Consider the following 26,049-nt stretch of genomic DNA (forward strand, 5'->3'; position numbering starts at 1 on the left):
TTTTGATGATTCAACCCTTGGCCTACTGATTCACACATAGCAGGACATCAATAATTGTTTGCTACATGCCTGAATTAAGAAGATAGATCAGCATTTAGGAGCATCTTTGCGCCATTGGTCAGCTCATTTCATCAATATCTTCATCTTAATCCCCCACACAGACTGAGAACCATTTCTGAAATTTCCACTCATTATGACTTCTGATTAAAAACTGCTATCAAGACACAGGAAAGAAGACAGACAAGGAACAAGAGATATTTCCCTGGCATTTTCTGTAAAGAGCCAGGTAATAAATGCTTTCAGCATTTATCGTGCAGGCCATACAGTCTTTGTGGAAACCATTCAACTCTGCCACACTAGTGCAAAAGTAGCCAGAAACAATATGTAAATGAATGGGTGTGGCTGTGTTTCAATAAAACTTTATTTACAAAAATAGGTGGTCAGCATTTGGGCGATAGTTTGCCAACCCCTGCACTAAAGTAATGTTTTCTTTTCCTTCATGGCCAAGTATAGAAAAACCTCCCCCATTGAGCTTTCTTTAATACCTTCACAAAGAACTCCCTTTGTTTTAAATTGCCCTGTTAACGTAGTACTATCTTTTTTGTTATGCTTTCACAGCCAGACTGAGACACACAGCATGCCAGACTAATTCTGTGTCCTTCAAACTCACAGCCCTTTAATATCTGCTTAACGTTCTTGTAGAGCAGTGGTCACCAACCTTTTTGGCACCAGAGACAGGTTTCATGGAAGACAACTTTTCCATGCAAGGGGCGGGGGTACTGCTTAAGGATGAAACTATTCCACCTCAGATAATCAGACAATTCTCATAAGGAGCGTGCAACCTAGATCCCTCACATGTGCAGTTCACAATAGGGTTCATGCTCCTATAAGAATCTGATACCACTGCTGATCTGACAGGAGGTGAAGCTCTGGTGGTAATGCTCTTTTGCCGGTCACTCACATCCTGCTGTGCAGCCTGGTTTCTAACAGGCCATGGACCAGTACCAGTCCATGGCCCAGGGATCTCCAACTTCTGTTGTAGAGGGCAAACTGATTGCTATATCAGGGAAAGGTAAGAGAAATCAGCATTTGGGCACTCAGATTTTCCTGCCTGGTTCCCAGCAATTCAGCTCAGGCCCAAACTTGCAAACCCTATTCAGTGAAACCTAAGAACAGAAAGTCTGAGTTTGAATCTTGACTCTGTCCCCGTTTGATTTGGGGTGGGTTACTAAACTTCTCTGAATGTATATTTCATCAGCCAGAGATGAAGACAACAAATCCTATCTCACAAGGTTAATTATTTTGACAAATATTTATTGAACACTCATAAGGTTCAGTACACCTGATTCAATAACACCTGGCCCTGTTCTAGACACTGGGATGTGGGGATGAATATCACAGCCAGGGCCCTGCACTTCTGTAGCTTGTATTCTAGCAAGGAACAAGTAAACCAAAAAATGAAAAGTAATTTCAGACAGTGTTGAGTACTGTATTTGCTTAACAGGACTATTGCAACAAATTACTACAAATTTGATGTCTTAAAAAAAAAAAAAACAGCCGGGCGTGGTGGCTCACACCTGTAATCCCAGCACTTTGGGAGGCTGAGGTGAGCGGATCACAAGGTCAGGAGCTCGAGACCAATCTGGCCAACATAGTGAAACCTCATCTCTACTAAAAATACAAAAAATTAGCCAGACGTGGTGGCAGGTGCCTGTAATCCCAGCTACTAGGGAGGCTGAGGCAGGAGAATAGCTTGAACCTGGGAGGTGGAGGTTGCAGTGAGCTGAGACTGTGCCACTGTACTCCAGCCAGGGTGATGGTGCGAGACTCTGTCTCAAAAAATATATATATATATTTATAAATTTATATATAAATTTATATTTTTATATAATATATATTATATGTATAATATATAATACATATAAATATAAATATATTTATAAATATAAAATATATATATATATATTTTTTTTTTTCCCACAGTTCTGGAGTCCAGAAGATCAAAATTAAGGTGTCAGGAGGGCCATGCTGAAGGTTTCTCTGAAGGTTCTAGGAAGTCACTCTTCTTTGCTTCTTCCTGCTTCTGGTGGCAGCACATCTCTAGTCTCTGCCTATGTCTTCATGTGGCCTTCTCTCCATGTCCTCTCCTCTTAGAAGAACAACCAGTCATTGGATTTGTGGCCTATCCTAAATCCTGGATGATTTCCTCTCAAGATCCTTCATTGCTAGGGTCTGAATGTTGGTGTCTCCCCGAAGTTCACAGGTTGAAACCTAATCACAAAGGCAATAGTATTAGGAGGTGGGGGCTTTGGGAGGTGATTAAGTCATGGAAGCAGAGCCTTCAGGAATGAGATTAGGGCCCTTAGGGCTACAAAAAGGCACCAGAGACCTGCTGTACCCCTTCCACAACATAAGGACACAGCTAGAAGGTGCCACCTATGAACCACATATTAAACCCTTACCAAACACGGAATCTGCCAGCACCTTGATCTTGGACCTCCCAGCCTCTAGAACTGTCAGAAATAAAGCTCAGTTGTTTATAAGCTACCCAATTTATGGTATTTTATCGTAGTTTGGAATGTATGTGTGTATATTGTTTATGTATATATATATGTGTATATCATTTATACATGTGTGTGCACATGTGTATCTGCATATGTATGTGTGTATATCTGTGTGTACTATATATATAACACACGTGCACACACACAGACACACACACAGTTCCAGATGAACTAAGACATTGACTAACCCTATTTCCAAATGAGGTCACATTCTGAGGTTCCAGGTGGACATGAATTTTGTGGGGGACACAACTAAACCCACTAGAAGTGCTACAAAGAAATTAAACAGTGACATGGGGTAGAGTTTTGGGGCGGTGTGTTAAGGTTATACTTTAGTCACGATGGCCACAGCAAGCATCTCTGAGGAGGTGACTGCCTAATGAAGAGTGGCCAGCTACAGGAGGATTATTCCAGAGTGCTGAGGCATGCGTGGGCTTGGACAACAGGTCCCAGGGACCAGATGGAGGCCTGTGGAAGTGAGTGAGCAGGTGAGGGAGTCACACTGCAGGAAGGCCAGTGTGGTGACAGCAGCAGCAGGTCACAGGGCCAGATCCTATAAGCTGATGTGAGAACTAAATGTGGTAAAAGATCCCAAGAACTAGGATGCATTAACTCCTCCTCTGCAAGGGCTAAAAGGGCTGAACTTGTAATCCATCCACCAAAGAGAGTGGGTGGTCCAAGCCTAGGAAGCCCCAAACCACAGCAGGCTTCTGATCGGAGTCTGCATTAATTTATAGACCTCTCTCCCCAACGCCCCCACATGATACAGGTGGTTTCCTGATGCAGGATATTAACTTTCAGCTGCTGGAGGTCCCAAACCTCCACACTGGCCTAAAAGGTTTCATCAGGTTTGGATAAGCCTCAGATAAGGAGCTGAACTTTTGCGGGCTTATGAGAACTGCACCTGCAATCCTTCAGAGATTCACTCATCACGAACCTTAATCCATCTCAAATAAAACCTGTGCATACAGACGTGCTTTCCCACCCATGGCTGTTTAATAAGGAAAAAGAACAGCTTTGTCTGTTCTGTAAAAGCCTCCTCTATTTACACTGTACCCATGGATTTAATTTCCGAGATTTACATTTTAATTCTTTAAGATATGCAGGAAATAAATGGATAGAGAGGCCCAGGTTGAGACACAGCCCTTTCCTGCAAAGCTACTCGCCTTGTTTTCCTCTCTCCCAAGCCCTGGTTTCTTTCTGTTGCCAAACGTAACCTGGTTTCCTTTTCTATCTTCCTCAGGGTGTCCTCCCTGTCCACCAGCCCTGGACTCTCTTTCTTGCCCCAGTCCTCCCTTGATGCTTCTCTTTTATTCTGGGCCACCCAGGTTGGCTGGTCATCCATCTGTAGTGGTTGAATAATTCTTTCCAAAAATTCTTCTCCCCTCAAACCTCAGAATGTGACCTTATTTGGAAATAGGGTCTTTGCAGAGGTAATCAAGTTAAAATGTGGTCATGATGGATTAGGGTAAACCCTAAATCCCAAATGACTGGTGTCCTCATAAGAAAAGAAGACATCCAGAGACATCCAGAGACAAAGACCATGTGATGTTGGAGGCAGAGATGGAAGTGATGCAGCTACAGGCCAGGGAATACTATGGACTGCTGAGAATCCCCAGGAGCTGGAAGTGGCTGGGACAGATCCTCTTCTAGAGCCTTCAGAGAGAGCATGGCCTGCTGACACCTTGATTTCAGACTTTCAATCTCCAGGGCAGTGAGGGAGTAGATTTCTGTTTCTTTACACTGCCTCGTTTGTAATCCTTTATTATAGCATCCTAAGTAACTGCAGCATCCAAGTTCAGAGCCTACTCTGCAGCCATCCCTCAGGCATTTTGGCCCTATGCCTTCTTCTCACCTGACGCTCTGCAGCCGGACCCCAAACCTGCCTCCTCCTCTGGGATGGTCCACCTCTGACAGATCTCTGCATTTATGCCTATGGAGGCCACATAATCTCTCTTTATCTAAAGGACTCCAACTGGGTGGGATCTCTTTTTCCTCAACATTTTATTATAAAGTTTTCAAATATGTAGCAAAGTTGAATGAATTTTACAATGAACACTCATACTCCTACCCCCAGACTCTACCACTAATGTTGTTCTATACTTGCTTTACCACAAATGTATCCATCTATCCACCTCTCTATCCATCCAGCAGTAAATATAAATACATCCTATTTCATATGCATTTCAAAATAAATGGCAGATACCAGTACACTTGTCCCTAAATATTTCAGTGAACTCATCATTGACCAGGGTTGGTATTTGTTTCTTTTTTTTTCCTTTTAAAGTGAAATTTACATAAAGTGAAATGCACAGATCTTAAGTGTATATTCACTGAGTTTTGACAAATGTATACACCTGTATAGCCAAAACCCTACTAAGACAGAGAATACTACCATCAACCCAGAAGATTCCCTCTTGCCTTTCAAGTCAATCTCTACTTTCATTTCCCCAGAAGGAAACAATGTTGAATTTTTTTCATCATAGTTTAGTTTTAAGAATTTCCCATAAATGGAACCATACAGAATGTTGCCCTCTTTTGCAAAGGACTGCCTTCACTCAGTGTAATGTTTCTGAAATTCATCATGTTGTTGTGTGCAACCTTTGTTGCTTTTTATAGTTCAGTAGTGTTCCATTTGATGAGTATCACAGTTTGTCCTTTCTCCTACTGATGGACACCTGGACTATTTCCAGTTTGAGGCTATTATGAATAAAGCTGCTATGAAGATTTGTGTACAAGTCTCCTTCTTAGACACATGCTTTCATTTATCTGGGGTCTGGGTGAGATCTCTGGCCCGATTATGACACTGTCTATCTTGATCCAGTGGCAAGCCCTACTCAGTTTACTGGTCCCTTCAAGATGACTGTGTAAGGTAGTCATAAAGAATTCAGACCAATTTCCTGGGTCTGAACTCAGATTCAGTCCTTCACTAGCTGTAAGACCTTCTGCAAAGTTTGACTTCTTAACTTCTACTCAAGTTTTAGGAATCTATTTCAGCATCTGAGACCTGGGGATAGAAATGGAGATTAGTGAGTATGTAACTCTTATGGGGTTTCTCTTAGTCAGCCTGATCTGCCATAGCAAAATACCTGAAACCACAAAGATTTATTTAGCAACAAATATTTATTTCTCACAGTACTGGAGATTGGAAGCCCAAGATCCTGGTGCCAACAGGGTGGAAATCTTGGTGAGGACTCTCTTCCTGGCTTGCAAATGGCGGCTTTCTTCCTGTGTCCTCACATGGCAAAGAACAGAAAGCTGAAGCTCTCTAGTCTTTTTTTATAACGGTGCTAATCCCATTCATGAGAGCTCTACCCTATGACCTAATTATCCCCAAAGGCCCCACTTTCTAATGCACACACTGGGGTTAGGATTTTAACATATGACTTTGGGGGAAACAAAAACATTTAGTTTATATCAGGATCATTCTGGGGAGAAAGCAAGTTAATGTATGTGGAGCACTCATTGACATGCCTGGCACACACTAAGTCAGTTAGTTAGCAGAAACAACCATTATCTTCTGCCACCCCACATACAATGTGGACAGTTTTATGGTGTGCTCACAGTGCATGCTATTTCTCTGCTTAAAGAGCTGCAATGACTTCCTTGGGCTTTCTAGAACAAGTCTAAACTCTGCTGCCTAGGTTTTTAAATAACCAAGAAAATCATTGTTCAAGCTATCTAAAATAACATTTTTTTTCCTCTTAAGGAGGTGGAATTTCATCCACTCAGGGGTATAATATTCATGCTGATTGGGAGTGTTGAATCACTGACTGGTAGTCCTTGAGTAATCAAAGGAATAATAAAAATGAGTAATATAAATGGGAAAACTCAATAGCCAATACTATTCACTTGGTAGACAAAAATCTCTTCAATCATACGAGAGTGTTAGGGGGCAGAAGAAAACAGAGGGTTTTTTTGCAGTAAGCACATTGCAAAGGCTCCCTAATTGGCTCCATCCAATCCCAACCCAGAGTCTGCCAGGTTTGCTGCCCTCTCAACATCCCATAAACACAACACCGTACTTGTTTTGGTCTCCACCTCCATTCAGACTGTCCTCCTCCCACCCCTCACTCCCCGGGGTTGCCCTTATTCTGCCCAACTAGACATTCAGTTTCCTTCAAAACCACCTCCCAAACCATTCTTGTAGTAGCCTCTCCTTCAGGGGCACCTATCTGTAAAGCTTCCTCCTGCACTGGAAGAGGACAGCACCCACAGACCAAACAGCCTTGGGTCTCCAGTGAAACTGTTGGTGCTTAGAAAACAGAGGCAGTATCTGCTAAATCCCCTGGGGTCCCTGCACATGCCTTGTACAAACCTGGGCAAGTAAATACTTGCTGATTCATTCTAAGTCCAAACACTGTCCCCGCCCTCCTCACCTCTGCCACCTACTCCAAAGAATGGTAGTGAGGGAACAAAACGGAGAAAGATTTTTGAATTCAAGAATAAGATAAGATTTGGATTCACTGTCAACATGATCATCGACTACACTACCAGAGTTCTGCCTCACCCTCATAAAAGGACCTAGGCTATCAAATACGAACATACAAGAAGCATGTGCATACACTCAGCCCACACAAAACACCGATTCCTCCAAGCTTTGTCCTCTTTTCCACTTTCATTAATCAAACATCTATTGAGCCTCTACTATGTGCTCAACACTGCGCTGGGTGCCAAGGATTCAAAATAAAAGACAAGCTCCATCCTCTCTAGGAGCTCAATCTGGTGTGGGAAGCCAGATGTGTAGACAGATCATTCTGAGAATGGGAGAAAAGTGCTAAGAGAGGGGTGGGCAGAACTCCCACTTGGGGGGTGGGGTGAGTCAGAGGCAACCTGACTTCCAGCAGAAATGATTTGGGCTGAGTTTTGAAGAATAAGCAAAAGCAGCAGTATATCTATAAGGGGCATTGGGTGGCTCCTACTTAAAGATTTCAAAGGAAAATGTCACAGTGGCTGTGAATATGGTCATAATAAGACAGTAGAAGACCGTGTGGAAATGAGAGTCTGCCTCTCCCCACACACACCAGAGACAAGCACCTTGTATTGGTCCATTCTCACACTGCTATGAAGAACTAACCAAGACTGAGTAATTCATGAAGAAAAGACTTTCATTGACTCACAGGCTTAACAGGAAGCATGGCTGGGAGGCTTTAGGAAACTTACAATCATGGTGGAAGGGGAAGCAAGCATGTCTTACCATGGCGGAGCAGGAGAGAGAGAGAGCTAAGGGGGATACGCCACACTCTTTTAAACCATTAGATCTCGTGAGAACTTAGTCACTAACATGAGAACAGCAATGGGGAAATCCACCCTCATGATCTAATCACCTCCCACCAAGCCCCTCCTCCAATTTGATATGAGATTTGGGATTAAGGGGAGGACACAAATCCAAATCATGTTACATCCCCAGCTGGGCCAGCCCCCTTGATGGCAGACCCTGGCTACTTTTCTGAGGATGGGGAGCTGAAAAAAGGTAAAAGACCTCCAGGTAGAGGAATCAATCCATCCAAAGGCATAGGGGCAGGCGTGGATGAGCATTTTGAAGAACAGGGATCAATCTGGCCAAGCCTTATGGAGATGAATGGGGTGAGATGGGGGAGGGGTGCTAGAAATGAAGGCAGGTATCAGGGCTCAAGGAGGTCTGGCCCAGTATCCCCTAGAAGAAAGCCACTTGTCAATGAGTGGCCACACCCAGCCATCAGCAGAACATATTACCAAACCTACTGTCAAGTGTAAAGAACACAATTCTATGAACTCACAAACTGCATTCCAAAAGATAACTTCAGCTGCTAACAAAAAATTCGTATGAATCAACTACAATTGTTTGTAATTCTCTGTGACTTCCAGCAAGCCAGGCTCCAAAAACAATGCGAGTTGGGCTCCCAGACATCAGGGGTTCAAGCAGCCCCAACGCTCTGACTGCTGGGCTGAAGGGAACCAGGTGCACCAGAGGCAGCAGAAAGAATCAGAAAATAGGCTCTGCATATCTCCACAGGCACCCGTCAGCTGGCTGATAGATGCAGCCTTCACAGCAGGTCTCCAAATAATAATAGCTCTGGCTGGAGGGGACTGTGCATCATCACAGGCATCCAGGAAGGGGCATCAGAGAGAGGCAGCTGGGGGAAGTTGGCACATGGGCACCAGCCCAAACAGACAAACATGCTCAACCATTCATGAACATGACCACCCTCCTGCCCAAGCAGGAGATTCCCAGAAGCCTCATAATCTAGCCCCAGGACAAACTCAGAGACTTAAAAGATGGCTCTATCCTGGTCCCTAGTGAGCAACAATCTCAATTGGGAAAAAGGTACAGAGGGTTTAAGCACTCAATCAATTAGGGAAGGTACAGAGGGTTTAAGCATTCAACAGCTGGAGTATTATAAACAGTTCTGTTGTTTTGTCCCTGGCTTGCCTAGGCTATGGGAAAAGCACAAATGCCTTTGCACAGAAACAAGACACTATGTAATTGGCCTCTGCTCTAGATAAGGCAAACCCACTGAGAAACTAGCAAAGCTAGAACTGGCTGAGAAGTCCTGAGAACAAGCCTGGGTCTGGCGTAGAAGCAGAAGGGCATGCAATAAACTTGTACTTCTACATCTGAGCAGTCATGTCTGGCCTTGGAAAGGGTCAAGGATCTGTGACTCTGTCCCACTATGGGTAGATGAAAGCCCTTCTCTAGGTGTCAAGAAAGCAGACTGAACCCAGGTAGACTGATCTGAAGTCAAAATCCTGGTCCAGGTGTCTTACCATGGGAGTGGGAATTTACAAATAACCAATGACAGGAGGCTAGAATGATCCACGTGGTGATGGGTTAGAGTTGAACACATCAAGAGGAACTCATGCTTAATTTAATATTTATACACCTGGTTATATATATAAATATTTACAGATGTGTATATGCACAGGTCAGTGTACATGCATATACTTATTTGCTCTGTCAGCTAGGAGGGCCTAAAAGAAAGGACACCCTGGTAGCAATAAGCACACCTAATACCCAAATCTTGGTTTCTTGTATCATTCTTCAATGATCAGAACCAGGACTCCTTGGAGAAATGATTGTACAATTCTACTGATTGTGGGATTGCGGTGGGAAATATAAATGATGAGCCTGGAGCATCTTCTAGCGCCATAAGTATTACAGAAGTGCTCAAAAAGTTACTTTTGTTAAGGAATATGTCAAAGGGGCATAGAAGCCAGCTGAAAGAGCTCCAAGTGGCCAAAACAGGAACAATTTGAGCAACAAAATAAATAAAATAGTAATAGATTGGAACTCAAAGCATAACATAGATACCTATGAGTTCATATTGATGTAAGTTACTGAATAAATAATACATGAGGGATAAGTGGCAAGTCTCCAGTGCAGAAGAATAATTTATGTAGACAGGCAACCCTCAATGAGGTGGAGCATAACTCCCCACTCCTTAAAGGTAGGCTGTGCATAGATTTCCTTCCAAAGAGTATAGTATGGAAAGGAGAAGGAAAGTAACCACACCAGTGGAGAAACTTGACACACACTATTTCAGCCAAGTGATCAAGATCAACATCAGCTGTCATAAATTACACTGATAGAATGTGCCCTTGATATGATGTGACACAATGGTAAGAATCTAAGTATATATAAACATCGAAAAGGCATAGAAAAAATCCAATATTATAATCTTATGGGACCACCATCATTTAATGCTGTCATTGACTGAACCATTGTTATGCAGCACATGACCGTACCTTATAAAGTTTGGGGGCAGATTCAGTGAGGAAATGTGTGCAAAATACTTAGCTCAATGTCTGGAATACAGGGGCACAGAAATACTGGCATTATTATTATCCCAATAAAAATTTTAAAAGGGGCTGGGCACGGTGACTCACACCTGTAATCCCAACACTTTAGGAGGCCGAGGTGGGCGGATCATGAGGTCAGGAGATCAAGACCATCTCGCCAACAAGGTGAAACCCCATCTCCAGTAAAAACAAAAAAATTAGCTGGGCATAGCGGCACGTGCCTGTAATCCCAGATACTCAGGAGGCTGAGGCAGGAGAATCGCTTGAACCTGGGAGGCAGAGGTTGCAGTGAGCCGAGAATGCACCACTGCACTCCAGCCTGGCGACAGAGGTAGACTTCATCTCAAAAAAAAAAAAATATATATATATATATATTTTGTCCTTTTAAAGAATATATATATATATATATTCTTTAAAAGGACAAACTGCTCTTCTTTTATAGCCACGACCTCAACAAAAAACCTAAAAGTTTCCTTCTTTCCTGATCAGGAATTTTGGAAGACAAGTTGTGGTAGGAGACCCTCTAAAACCTCACCCCAAACTCATGCCCTCAGATGGGAGTGGGCACACAATGAATGTGTGACAAGGAAAGCTCCACCCCAAGGTCACTTGGCAGGGAAGGGGCAGCCTCGCACAGCCCCCGTAGAATGTGATACAACATCTCAGAGAAAGTGATTATTTAAATCTGGTTATCATTTTCCTCATACATCACACACACACACACACACACAAAATGAATCTATGCAAAATTAAATGGTAATGTTGTTCCGTTTGTGCCGGAAAGATGGATGCATTTCCTACATGACTTCGAATATTCTACTGATTCTACTGAAACATTTGCACAGAGGAGTGTGACTGGGGAGCCAACCACTTTCCACCATAAAAGTGTTCATGCATTTTTCTCATTTCCTAGTTTGCCATCACATAACAACTTGGAATGTTTACCTGGAAGTGGTAACAATAGATTTCATGTATTCACTCAAATCCCACACTCATAAAGAAAACAATCTTTCATAATGTAAGACATTATCAGGGGGAGCATAATTCATGGCTAAGGGGTCGCAGCTTTATAATAGATGGGTTTTCAGAAGTGGCTGAGTAAACCTAAGACGAAGGCCCAGCAGTTTGACCCATAAGTTTGAAATACGCAAAAGAGCTCAAGTTAAGCTCCTGATAAATGGCAGCGGGCCCGTCACCACAAACCCACCCCAACAATTAACAGGCTTGGCTTGGCTGCCAGAAACCAAACTATGATTTATTGTTCTCTTCAAATTAATAAAAGCAATGCCATCCATTGTGGATTCCAGTATTTATCCATATGGGACAGAGCTGATGTTTCAAAATGGCCATGTGAACAGGTTACACTTCTGAAACCACATTTTTTTAACCTTAATTCACCACCATGAGGGAAGCCTCTGCTTTCACCCAGGTTATCTAATGCATAGCCAAAACCTGCCCAAGGGATATTTCTGTACTCTATTAACTCAAGTCCACTTAAAACTTCTCAAGATAGAGCATCTACAGAAAGACAAACAGGGTCAGGGATCTCTCCAATTCTCTCATTTTACAGATGAGAAAACTGAGGCCAGAGGCCAAAACACCTGGCCCAAACTCCCCCTGCAAAGGTAGCAACGCTGTTGGAGAAAACTGAGGTTTCCTAATCACCTGTCACCAATCTGAGATCAGAGGCCATTCTGGCCATAGATGAGTTCAGTTTGTTTGTTTAACCTTTAATTAAAAGCTTAAACATTATAAGGTTTGGTACACCATTCCAGATTCCTGGCTTCTCTTGAAAATCCTGGCTATGTGGCAATTGTGGGTCCAAATTCCTGCCTGGCCTCACTCTGCAGAGTTGGGGAGTAGCCGCCCATGGCAAATGGGCATGTGGTGTCGAGGGGGCCACAGTCCCACAAAAACCCCCTTTCTTTGTTGCCAGTGGTCCTGGAGACCTTGGAATTTGGTGTCTTTCCTCTGCATCGTACTCAGCTGAGGCTAAAAAGTATATGAGATATATATATATTTATATCATATGCATGTAATACATATGATACACACATGTATGTATGTATTACAGAAAAGTGGCTTTTTAAAATCTGAAGACACATATAGGAATATTTTAATGATGTCTTGATGAGCATAATTTGCCAGCCTTAAGGACAGCAGATGTAAGTCATGGGCACAAGAGCCTCTTCAGGCAAAGCAAGCAGAAAGTGGGCACTCAGCAGAGGTGAGCTGGCTGGGAATGGGGCTACTCGTTCCCACTGCCCGAGACAGCAGACACTCACGAAGTGCGGCAGTTAGAGCCTCCCACTCAGCCCTCAGCGCTGGTCCTGATTTGCACTTCTCATGTACTGTTCTGTGTGTTTTCGCAGCACCCAGAGTGGTCACTTTTAAATGTGAATAAGACCATGCCATTCTCCTGCTTAAAATTCACCTCCGACTCCCTTTCTCTCAGCTCCCTAGATGCCCTTTTCTCCTTGTTCATTTCACACAACTTTCTCCTTCACTCATGAGCTCCAGACACACCTCAGGCTTTCTTCTGAGCCTGGAACATCGGGGTGTTCCTACCTTGTAAATCCTTCTGTCCTCCCCCGGATACTTCAATAACTGGCCCTACTTGTCATTCTCTGGCCACTCCTGCAGTGGTCCTAGTAGCCACTAGCACCTCACCCTAAGATATTTTCTTCAATCATCCCTGTTTGAATTCACCTTATTTGTAAACTTGACTACAGAATGCCCCTCAAGCTAGACTATAAGTTCCACGAAAACAGGACCCTTTGCTGTCTTTTTCACTTATTCTCAAGGTCTAGAAAGTGCCCTGTGCATATGTACTGGCTGCAGAATAAACATGTCATGCCCTGTGTTTGAGGGGTATGGCAAATTACTGGAGCCGGAAGAAAAATCTCTCTGTTAACAAGATCCTGGCTCCAGATGAGAACAAGGGAGGAGGAAAGGCTATACCTCTCTGGGCTCAGAGTCTTCAAGGCACTTCAGTTGACAGCGCAGGGAGAATTAACTAAATGTTGAAATCTTTATACTGTGCCCACTTACGCTTTAAAATGCTCTGCTGAGTGGTATTGTGATTTCCAAGCGGCTTGCTCAGTTTCTGTTCGATTTCAGAATCAAGGTTGAGGCAACGGATGAGCATTCAAAACGTGCTTCAGTAACTTCAAATGAGGCGTGCATGTGTGTTTGTGTAGTCCTGACTTCATCATTAGTAAGCGATTGGTATTAAAGTGCCCTAAAACTCAAGACCCTAGACACGCATGCACATACAGAATTTTCAATTGCATCTGAAATTGTGAAGAGCAATTCTATGGCACTTTGGAATTCCTGAGAGCCACCCAATGTCTCTGTGGACAACAGGGAATGTAGGTCAATTAAGGCTCCTTGAAAACATGGCCCCGTGGCCCTGGAACTCGTATGTAGAAAGGCCCAGCTGCAAGCCCGCTGGTCCTTGACCGTCCTCAGACTGTTGTCTAAGCGTCACAGCAAGTGGCATTTACAGATGAAAGAACAGAAAGAAGCTACAAAATGACATGAGAGCAGGGTAGACGCACTCTCTCACGTGCACATGCCACAGACACAGCAGAGAAAAACCCAGCAATAACTGCTGTGCTGTCACCTACTATAACAAGATTGATCTGTAGTGAAATATAAGATAATGCAATCCAGAGGAAATAACTTCTGTTTCCTCTGAGAACGTCTGATGTTGTCAACTGCAAGCCTGCTTCCCTCTTCTGCCTGCCACAGTGCACAGCAGCCCAAATAGGCAGGGACTCCACTGGGCAGAGTCCTCCCTCCCTCACTGCCAGAAGCACACATTTATCAAGCGGTGTTTCCCCCAACTGCCCATGACTTCTTGGCCAAGTCAAAGCAAGCAGGGCCTGGATGCCCATGGCGTGTCCAGGAAGGCAGGGCCACTCAATGTTGCCATTGTGTGCATGGGCCTCAGACAACGCAGTAGCGTCTGTTCACTTGAAGTTAAGTCGTTTTCTGCTTGTTGATTTCTAGCACAATTCATCATCCCCATATTTCAACTTAATGGTACAATTCTGGCCCTGAGTTTCGACCACAGAAGACCTTGTGGAGATTACGGTTTTAGATTCAGTCTGTAAGACACAGAGCTGATGTAACTGTCACCGGCTGAACATTTTACAGAGCAATATTTTCATAAGCAGGATGGCCAGAAACAAAGGTAAGGAGGGGGTACCAGTGAGCAAGTTCTTTGCTATTATTTTAGAGAATGTGTCTCCATACGAAATGGTCCAATATGGCCAGAGCCATGTAAATAATTCACAAAAGCAAGTTCAGTTCCTTCCATTTGAAATCCGAGTAATACCTTTTAAGGGAGCTGCCGCCCACTGACACACAGAGCAATGGGTAGCTAGCGGCTTCCATCTCTGGCAGATGTTATTAAGTCTCGATAGCCAGTGATTTATAGATGATTATAACTTTTGCTCTGCATATCATTGTTACTGACAGGCAAATCCCATCAATCGAATGGCATGACTGATTAAAAAAGAAGGCAAACTTGACAGAGGCAGTCTGGTAAGCCATTTTTTTCTGCCAATTACAACCACCATGAACGCTCACCATTGTGTGTAGAAAAGCCAGATCTGACACCAGCCTCCCCTCTCCCCATTCTCCAGGAGCCTCAACACACATGTTCCAGAAAGACATTCCAAACTCAAATGTTTTGTGTTTCAAGAGGAAAAATGCAATTCAGTGTGGGGTTGCTTATATTCTAGTTCACAGAAAAAAAAATGATCTGCCTAGAGTGCCCCACTGACCCCCCAATTTGTCAAGGAAGAAAACTCACTGCAGCAACAGGCCCTGACAGCAGCACTTTCATTACACGAACAGTCACGACACCTTTTCAATTTTGCTCATCTCTTAGTCTCTAGCCAAATGGAACTTATTACTTATAGCTTGTTGGGATTTATGAATTATTTATAAAAGTCAGTCTATGACTCCAGACTCTTAAAAGACAATACAACAGTACCCTCATTGTTATCCACAACTGCACTTCTATCAGAGAAAGCAGATATTCTCCATAACACACGCTGCATGTTTGGGGTGAAATAACAGTTGTGAAAATACCAAGCCTGTAAGATTATTTGGAAGCTATTTATGGAATGCCTGGGTGTATTTTTAAACCAGTCTCTTTCATTCTAAAGCCAGCCTTAGATTCCAGAAAGACACAGCAGATGTGTGCTACCAACATATTTCCCAGCTTGACTACAAACAGTGATGCCCTGCTACTTTTACCCAGTAGTGTCAAGCTGTGATAAAAAGGCAATTTCCCCTTGACGTATATCCAGAAGGTTCAAGGAGGCCATGACCCATGAGTCTCCTGCTGCACCCCAGAGCACAATTGCTCTGCATCCTAAGTGGGGACTAAAACATGGGCCAATGTGGGGTTAGGATTTCACCTCCAGCTCCTCAGAGCACATGACCTTGCCTGGTAAAACAGATGACACTGCACACCCTCACCTGGGTGACACTATCTCAGTCACAGACCCAGCTGGCAAGGTTGAAAGGCATGAAGTGACCAGCCAGCCATGGCCTTGCACACCTCTACAACAGTGGCATGTTTGCTTGGCAAAGAAATCTCCACTGGCACTGGTATAAGGAGCAGCAGCTGAGCCAGATGCAGGAGCCCCAATGGACAGGGGCCTTCCCCCAGACTCCCCTCCAGAGTCTCAGTCCTCACCAGGCCCATAGCATCCCTCTCTCCTTCCAGGGCCCAGCCACAGACGCCTCTCCAACTGTCCCTGCCCAGTTGTCCAGTCTACATCCTACCCCCAAGCATGGTTCAGAGGAAGAAGCAGAGGTTGGACAGCAGAGGCCCAGGGAGGCTGATGGCACTTTAAGCCACTGTCCTCATGGTGTCCCTGATATGACATGTCCATAGAGAATGGGAAACCCCATAACCCTCTGCACAGAGACCATACCCATATTCCCCAAAGAGCACAGCCAGTGAAAAAGCGGGCAGGAAACAGTGAACTTACCTTGCTGAAAAACATCTGCCAAGAAAGAAGAAAAATAGGGGAGGGGAGAGGGGAGAAAGAGAGGAGAAAAAATATTAATAATAATGTTGAAAAGGACAGTATGATGATGACATATGCTGACTTTGCTAAGCACTCTATGCATATTTCCTTTAACTCAGGAGGCAGTGCTTAAGAGCTCAAGCTCTGGAATGAGGCTGCTTGCATTTCAATCCTGGCCTCATACTTACTAACTCTGTGACTTACAGTTCCCTAAACCACAAAATAGATCTAAGTACGGGAAAAATTAAACAAATGATGTCATACATTTTAAGAGCTTAGACCAGTGCCCAGTACATAGTAAACATAGAAAAATCAGCAGCTATTATTTATATTAATATTACTTTCACAACAATCTTATAAAGTAAGTATTATTATAGTTCTCATTTTATAGATGGGGAAACTGAGGCTCCAGAAAGTTAAGTAACTCATTCAAGGCCACAGAGGAACAAGCATGGTCAAAGTGTGTTAGAAAGGTTAAAAAAATTAATGTATTTTTTTCAACAGATATTGAGAAGCTACTAAATACCCTAAATGCCAATTACACTGACACCAGTAAACACACATCTAGGGCCAGGCATGGTGGCTCATGCCTGTAATCCTAGCACTTTGAGAGGCTGAGGCAGGAGGATCACCTGAGGTCAGGAGTTCAAGACCAGCCTGGCTAACATGGTGAAACCCCATCTCTACTAAAAATACAAAAATTAGCCAGACGCAGTGGTGGGTGCCTGTAATCCCACCTACTCGGAAGGCTGAGGCAGGAGAATCACTTGAACCCAGGAGGCGGAGGTTGCAGTGAGCAGAGATCGCTCCATTGCACTCCAGCCTGGGCAACAAGAGTGAAATTCCTTCTAAAAACACACACACACATGCATACACATACACACACACACACATCTAGTTAAAAAAATTAACAAACAAGCAGTCACTACCACCCCCACCAGAAATTCAATGGCCTGGTTTTGAATTTTATGTAAATGGACTGATACAACATGAATTCTTTTCTTGGCTTCCTTTGGAGTCATCCATACTGTAGCACATGGTAGTTCATTCATTCTCACTGCCATGTAGTATTTCACTGTGGGGTTATACTACAGTTTATTTCTCCACTCGAATGTTGCTAGATATTGGGTTGTTCTCCATGTTTGGCAATTAGGAATTGTGATGAACATTTTCATACATATCTTTTCATAAACTTATGTACAAATGCCAAGTTCTTTTTGACATCTCCCACATGGATTCAGGTTCACCCTGCTTATACCACCTCCCACTCACTCCAAAAGTACGCTCATTTGCTCATGCTTTCTCACTCAGTAACTTAAAGACAAAAGAACACCAGCAGAGATACAGACAGTACCACTCAGATGTGAGCCAGTTCCTGCTCTGATGGTAGGATTGTAAAAAGGAATGAAACTTCTAGAAGATAGTTTGACGGTATATAAAAAAAGATTAAATATGCATTCATTGGCCCAACAATACCACTTCTAGGACTCTAATCTAATGAAATAATGAAATGTATAAAAGAAATCTACACGAATGTTCATCATGGCATTGTTTATACTGGCAAAACACTGGATGTTGCCTGATTGTTTGGCAATAAGGAATCAAGCCAAATATAATATATCTCACACAATGGATTATTGTGCAGCTGTTTTAAATGGCTACATAAAGATCTTGATTATTTTGAATGAAAATATCAGATAGCAAAATGGCACATATAATCCTGAGCCTATTTGTGCACCTGTATGAAGACAGCACTGTGACAGTGGTCACAGAAATATCGTTTATTTTCAGGAGATGGAATTCAGGGTCACCTTTTTACATTTTATGCAAGCATTTCTGTATTAATTTTTAGCAATGAACACGCCTTACATTTACAACCCAAATTTTAAAACTAAAGTTATTTTCATCTTAAAAACTAAGTAGGAACTATATCATCAACATCTAATTTTGCTCTCTGTCATCACCAGAAACATCAGCTCCTACAAAACCACAAAGAACCAAGGGTCCATCAGTGGTGCGGCTGAGACACGCACCTCATAGGTTAACAGACTGCAAGAAGAGAAGATCTATGGTGGCAGTTTTCACTCCACTTGGTCACACATGACCCCACAGGGAGTCGTTCATACTCCCAAGGGCACACTGAGGCCAGTGGTTGTGGTGCAGGTAAAACAGATTGCAGGCTCATAATTCCCAGGGAATTGGCAAAAAACATCACCATTTCTTTTACACTCAACAAAGCTAACTGGGATGTAAATGGGTCCTATCAGTGCCACTACAGGAAATCTTGACTCTGCTCTAATTGATACACACTATACAGTAGTCTCTAACTTCAGTAATTCATCATTAGTACAAATTCTGATCCAGCAGTGTATGGGATGCCACTGCCCAGAGACTGTGAGAACCGTGTGCAGTTCCCTAAATATACCACTTTCACATGCACTTGCTTCCTGGAACCCATAGTCTGCACCACCCACCCTCTGACCAGCCGGCACACCTGGAGGAGCCCTCCTACTCAGCCTTCAAATGTCACAGCCACTGTGAAGTTTATTCCCATAGAGAGGGAATTCACTGTTTCCGCTTCTGTGCTCCTGGAGTAATTTGTGCATGTTGCAATTATAGCTCATATTATAATGAGTTATTTATATAGATCATGAGCTCCTGAGGACAAGAGCAATGTCTCTTAATCACCTTTGTGGGTCCTACCTGCCTGGCCATGGCAAGCTCCTACCTACGAGGGAGGGAAAGAGGGCTGGTCTGTCCTAGCACTCATCTGATCCAATCCCCTCATTTTACAGATGAGGAAACTGAGTCCCAGACAGTTCAGAGATTTTTCTCAAGATCACACATGGAGTTAAAGGCTGAGCCAGGACTACATGAGATTCATTTAACCTTAATGAAGCACAAAAGCTCATCACTATTATTAGCAAAGTACAAATTAGAGATTTATCATTCCCCTCTAATGAATACAGACAAAAATTTCCAACCCTGAAAACATTAGCGAAATAAGATTAGTCTTTGAAATACGGATTCAGTCTCGACATCCGTCCAGAATCCTCAACCTCCTCTGCATGGTTTTGACAAGGAGCACTTCCTTCAAAATTCAGTACTGATTTGAATCACTGAAAAGTATCAGTGGACAGGGAGGATGGAAATTCGGGCAGGGATTTAGTGACCTTATTCTGTCCAATTCCATTGTATATTTCATGCTTTAGCAGACAAATATACATGGAGTAACTATTTATATCTTCGATTCCAAAAACTCATAGTAGCTATTTTAGATTTTTCCAAAAACTCTTTTTCAGCTTCGTTTACATTTTGCACCGTTTTATTCAAATGTAAATTTTAATAAATACTAGTATAAATATTGCGACAATTTCGCACATGAATTACCTTGGAACACTCGAAGTTTATGTCTTTTGTGGTCTGAGGTATAAATCATTCCATTCTTATTATTATTTATCTTTTTGGTCTAATAATGGTTTGGGTACCTTCTTTAAAATTTCACTTTTCTAGAATGAAATGGCGATCCTGGCTCAGGCACAAATGATTCATGGACAGACAAACGGGAAATAAAGGAGAAGAAGGTGGTTTCTGTGCTGTTGGCTACATTTTAACTTCCTCTCCCAAACTGTGGATGTCAAAGGATATTAGCCATTGAAATATTCTTACCATTCGCTACCCTGGTGTTCCTGTCCACCACCTCCATCTCCTAAACTATAGAGAGTAGTCACAAAAATCAAAAGGCCTTGAATTTGAGTGTGATATTCTCCTTTCAATCTAACCAACCACAAAGTCAGGAGTCAATCTATTACACCTGCTGAGCTTGAGTTTCCTTGTTGAAAACCCAGGCATATTCTAATACCCCTGTCACGGTGCTGAGAAGGTAAAGTTAAATGATTTATACAAATGTTTTCCCATTCCATCGGTTGCTGTGGGGAATTACTCTGAGAATAAGACTCGGGGTCATCTTTTCTGCTCTTGCAGGAATTGGAAATCATGCCGGTATAGAGTGGGGAATTGCCACAGTGGTCGCTCTAGCCACAATCAGGTTGAGCCCAAAGGGCACCAGAGACACTTGTAAAGAGGAAATGAACTCCTTCAGACAAAGCTCTGCTCATACTCACTTCGCAAGGGAGAAAACCCCAACTCCAATCATTCACGTGGACAAAGGAAAGCCTGTTCTCCTGCCCACCCCCCTCCCTCTCCCCACCAGCCGGTGGAGCCATTCTGGTCCTATAGATAGATGAAAGGGCGTGTATAAGTTGGTGATTCAGATGTGGGAGGAAGAAAATAAGAAAGAAGGAACTCAGATTGTCTTTCTTAGCCCTGCTGTCCAATTTCTTCAGTTAGGAAGGAGCATCGAGGATACTTGCCCCTTCCCCCACAGCTACTAAGAGATTCACACCCTAGAGATCTTTAATGCACTGAGTCCTCCAGAGACAGGGGCCATAAAAAGACTCGATTATTTATTATTATTAATAAGTTATGGCAATTAGGCTGGGTGATTCCTAAATGTTGCTGATTAAACTTTCTTGAGTGCTACTCATCCACATGACTAGTGTTTACCTCGATTAAAAATGACTTAACTACACTCTGGGTGAACCCCTCTCTTGCGCCTGGGTTAGTAATTAGCAGTGCACAGAGCCACGCAGGTTAAGTGAGTTGGCTCTGCTTTATTTATCTATTGCTTTGTTTTATGAGGAGAACTGGATGGCAGTCTTATTGCCCATTCAGTCTGCTAGGAATAATTTACTATTTCAATCCATAGTCCATAACTATGGTTAGAGAATCCCTCACTATTATTACAATATCACACTTAGCCCACACCCCACAGTATTAAAGGTATGGCAAACAGTGAAACTGTGCATAACTTCCATAAAACTGGGGGAGGTAAAGTTACTAGTTCTCAAACAATGTAATCATACTACTCTCTCAATTTTGCTTTCTTTTCTAGGTTAAATTATATATGAGGGGAGTTTAGTTTCTTGAAATGCATGCACTTAACTCCCATTTAAGAAGTCTCACCTGAGGAGACAGCTGTCTTGCGAGTCCTCCTGTGGTTTGAGCTACAGAAAGAAAATTCTCTTTCAAGTACAAGTGCTTTTACAGTAAAGCACTGCGAATTTTACTGGGACCCAACTAACCAGGGCCGAGGAAGGGAACAGCTGGAATGAATGCGGTTTTCTTGAATGGAGTCAGTTCAGCATTAACCAAAGTCAATTTCACAATCAGCTGAGCTGCCCCCCTCACCAAGTTTAAAAAACCAGCAAGCTCTGTACATAGACGCGAAGGGTAACGAGAATTCAGTCGGTACATTTCTTCTGCAAATCTCTGTGAATGGACTGAATTTTTTCTTTTATGTTGAAAAGTGGGGCCCATCAATGCCTCCCTACTTGTTGACTACCTGTGGCACTAGAGGGCAGTTCTGTTTTCAGTTGACAAAGCCCAGGTCCAAACCTGCAGGTGGGCTCTCCAAAGGTGACAGGATGTGTCCTTATATGATCCAGTGCTGTGTCACCACAGGATTATGGCCACTGGATCTCAATGACCTGGGATCAAGTCCCAACCCCTTACGAAGTGGACACCCGGAGTAATCACTCAACATATTGTAGCTTACATTCCTATCTATAAAATGGCAACAGTAGGGATAAGTTTTTTCCCTACCATAGGAATATCATGAGGATCAAGTGGGATAATTTAATCAGCACAGAGCACAAGTACTTTGTAGTCAAATAATATTTGTTCAATCCTGGCAAAGGCCAGCATCCTAGCCATACTGGACTAGCTATTTAAACTCTATGAGTCTTCATTTCCTCACTTGTAAAATGAGGATAATAAAATTTATCTTGCAGAATGCCTAGGAGGACAGTCAAAAGCATATATGTAAAGCACTTAGCACATGGTGGCTGGTTTATGCTGCATGTTCAATAGGTGAAAGTCAATGGTATAATAATAAGCAATAGAAACAGGGTCATAAAAACTCAGGTTCTGAAGTCAGAGCTGGTCCTGACAAACTGAGCCTGTTTGATCTTGGGCAAATTATTTTATTCCCCCAAGCCTTGATTTTCTCATCAGCAACATGCCAGTAACAATAGGTAATTTTTGCAGAGACAAAATTTGCTATGGAGACTGAATGAGAGATTGCCTCTAAGAGAACACAATAACTGATACCCAGAAAGTCTTCTATAAATTATAGTATTATTATTCAAAAAACATTTATTGATGGTCTACTATTTGAAAAACCTCTGCGACTTGCATAGGACTGTAAAGGAATCATGAGAGGAAAATTCATGAAAATAAAATAATCCTTCTAATTCCTTCTTTTCATCCTGTAGCTATATGCCATTCAGAAGCCCCAAATCAATTTTCAGATATTACCTATGAATGAATTATTTTTAAGCCTTGACATCAGTGATCCAATGACATCCTACCTTCAAACACCAGTGATCTAAGGCTGTGGTTAGAACCCAGAGGTGCCAGAAACCCAAGGCCTGACCTTTGTTTCGGGTACCACTCATTCCTTTAACACTGCCCGTCTCCTCTAGACCTGCCTTTGTTTCTCAAGACCACCATTTAGGGGGCTCAGCTAGCCCTGTCCTGGGCTTTGATCAGCATCTCAAGCCACACTCCCTGGTGGATAAGGGTCAAAAGAGGTAGGAACTGTATGGGGGCAGCTGAATTGGCGCACTGCAAAGAGAGCTGTTCTGTTCCCTAAAGCGGGGTTCTATGGAGAATTTGCCTGAGAAAAGGGTTCCATTGCTTTATTAAATAAAGTTTGAGCACAACAAACCACTGAAGCAGAGCCCCTTCCTGCCCAGGTGCAGGTCTGTCTCTCCCAGAGCATGGCCAGAGTCCAGAGCTCCTCCAGAGTCCCCGCTCAGCCTCAGTGGCACCACATAGGGACTGTGATTAGTTTTCTGTGTCTCCAAAGCCAGACAGCTCAGGCAACCGTGTAGCCACACGGCCAATATTCATGACCCTCCTGCTTCCTCCAGGCACAATAAGGTTGCTCAAACTGAACAGAGCCCCGGTGAGCCTTGGTAATAGCTTTAAGGACTAACCGGAAGGCCTCACTCCGCATCTCCAGCCTTCTAAGCCAAAAATGACAACCACTCTTTAATGCTGCAAGATCTTTTATCTCACTCTGCCTTTTCTTCTCTACCTGGTTTTGGATGTAGGCCAGAGAAAGTTCTCTCATTTTCCTTGCTGCTGGCCTCCCTTCACCTTTTATCATATCAGAAATGAAGACCAATACTTTGCCTGTCACTGTTGTACCTCTGAAGGCACACAGTACTCGGTAAATGTCTTTTATTTGTGGATTAGAGGGATAAGAAAAAAATTTTTAAAAAGCCTCGAAGAATCTTCCTGCTACATTTACTAGGGAATGTGCTACCAACATCAATCTTGGGCTGTGTGCTTATAACCCATCGGCCTGCACTGACTTGGAAAGGCAGTGCAAGAGACATGAGCTGGTGAGCCCCTACCATTTTTACGACATCCTATCCCTAGTATATCTCATTCCTAGCACAGAGGGATAAAGCTCTTAACTACTGAAAGAACATAAAAAAATAGATTTAGGAATAATACTTTTTATGATTGCATTCTGTATACTACGAAAGTTATGTTCGAGTCTGCTAGTACTTTATAGAGCTGATAAAGTAGAACAGTATGGCTTCCCAGCTCACAGTGTATTTTATATCCATTTAAAATGTTTTCTCTTAAATTGAATTACTTTTTGAGTAATTATAATAAGACTAATCTGGGCTTAATGAATTCATGTACAAATATTTTAGACTGCATTATTAAAATCTCTATGATATGAAACTATATTAAAATCGATCCCTCTAGCAACCAGTGTTTTCCTTTGAAAAGAGCCGCATACCTGACCTTCTCTGAATTCTTTTGAATCAGCTGAGAAATCAGAAGAAGCCACATTAAGAGCCTAAACAAAAGAAGTTGACAAGTAACATTGCTTTAATTTTCCTAAACTTCTATCATTGGATATTAATTGGAGTATTAATTAGGAGTCACAAAAAGTATTTGTATTAAGCATCCATATATGCAAAGGGCTGGAGAGATGGTCCATCTTCCAGAAGAAATTACGTTATAGCTGTGATTAGCAATGACATAACACTACTACTGGTAAAATACTAAAAGTGAGCCCCTGGATATCAAGCTTTACATTGTAAAAAGCCTCCAAACACAGTCGTCTAAACATCTGGATTCTAGTTTGCAGTGCAGGCAAAGCCATTCACCTTCCCTGGGATTCCGTTCTTCCATTTGCAAAATGATTCCTACTAGATGATCTCTAAGGTCCCTTCCAGTTCTAAAGCACGATGGTTTTAAGTTTAAAATTACTCACATTGTATCAAATGGACTCTTACTGCATATAGCTTATTTGTCATCTTACGCATGCTAAATTACATTCACAAAAAAATTTCATTCTTTGCAATTCACATACATCCACAAACACATCCATAATACAGCCTGTGATTTCAAATTTATTCCAAGATATCATCTCAGTGGTAAAGTATTTTTCCCATTACAGATAAATTATAAGCCATCTGAAACCTTTAAGGTTCTATTACCTTCTTGAATCAAGTTTTAATCCCCTGACCCACCCACCCAACATACACTTCCTGAAAGATGCTTTTTCATCTCCATTTCCAAGTCAAATGATACATTTTATCGCACATGTATTCCTCAGCCAGCTCTGTGTGATCCAGGTTTTAATCAGGCTGGATACCCAATTTCCAAAATTCAAACTGGATGTTTACAAATGTCCAGCAGAATAAATCTCTCTCTTTACCAGGTGATCATTATCAGGATGGACGACTTTAAAGTAAACAGAAGACAATGATTATCATCGTTACTTGATGCTTGGCACAAATAACCATCAGGACAGCTCCCAGGAGCCAGAGACAATTCAAGTTTGAATTCTGAGAAGCTGCTCTAAAATCAAGCATTGTTTATCATCATGAAATGGGCCCAAGGCTTCTAGGAGGAGCTTCGATGATGTAATACACTCTAGCTTGACCTCAGTTTCAGGAGGTACAGGTTCTGGCCTGGCTCTGCTATAAATCACCTGAATGAACTTAAACAAATCATTTAAGCACTCTGGGTTTCAAAGGAGCGGTTGACAAGAAAACAGCTGCAATCTTTTCCAGTTCTAAAGTTCTATAATGCAACACTACCAGGACCTTTCATTAGAACTCCCTGCTATATGTTCCCAAATCAACTGTACATCTCCTTGGTGCCCTAACATACACCTGTTATTTTATTTCTCTCTCTTTCTCTCTAACTAAGCTGAAAGGACCATGATGTCAGGGACATTCTGTCTACTGTAGTCCCAAAGCCCAGGGCAGAATATTAGAACATAAAAGGCACATATTAATAATAACTAATATGTTTTCAGAGTTTTCTGTACATCAGGCACTATTTTAAATACTTTACACAGACTGCCTGAATCCTCTCAATCACCCTAAAAGGTAGCTATTCTCATTATCCTCATTTTACAGATAAAGAAACACAGGCCCGCAAAGGTTAACTGGAGTTGCCGAAGGTCAAAGGGAAGCAAGTGAGCTGGAATTCGACCCAAGCAGTCTGGCCTCAGAATCCAAACTCTTAACCACTTTGCTACATTGTCTCTCAAT

At 42.5% G+C, this 26,049-nt stretch overlaps 1 protein-coding gene across 7 annotated transcripts in view; it reads right to left on the reverse strand.

Moving 5' to 3' along the window:
* The window catches only part of GFRA1 (GDNF family receptor alpha 1), a 209,759-nt gene that overhangs the window by 130,766 nt on the left and 52,944 nt on the right, over positions 1-26,049 (reverse strand). For 3 of the 7 annotated variants that reach the window (XM_063670304.1, XM_063670305.1, XM_054436186.2), the window contains one exon: positions 16,358-16,372. The exons of the other annotated variants lie outside the window; for them this stretch is intronic. In XM_063670304.1, coding sequence (XP_063526374.1) covers positions 16,358-16,372 — 15 coding nt within the window. The remainder of the gene's footprint in view (positions 1-16,357; positions 16,373-26,049) is intronic. 7 annotated transcript variants of the gene reach the window in all.

This window comes from Pongo pygmaeus, chromosome 8 (genome assembly GCF_028885625.2).
Source record: "Pongo pygmaeus isolate AG05252 chromosome 8, NHGRI_mPonPyg2-v2.0_pri, whole genome shotgun sequence".
NCBI lineage: Eukaryota > Metazoa > Chordata > Mammalia > Primates > Hominidae > Pongo > Pongo pygmaeus.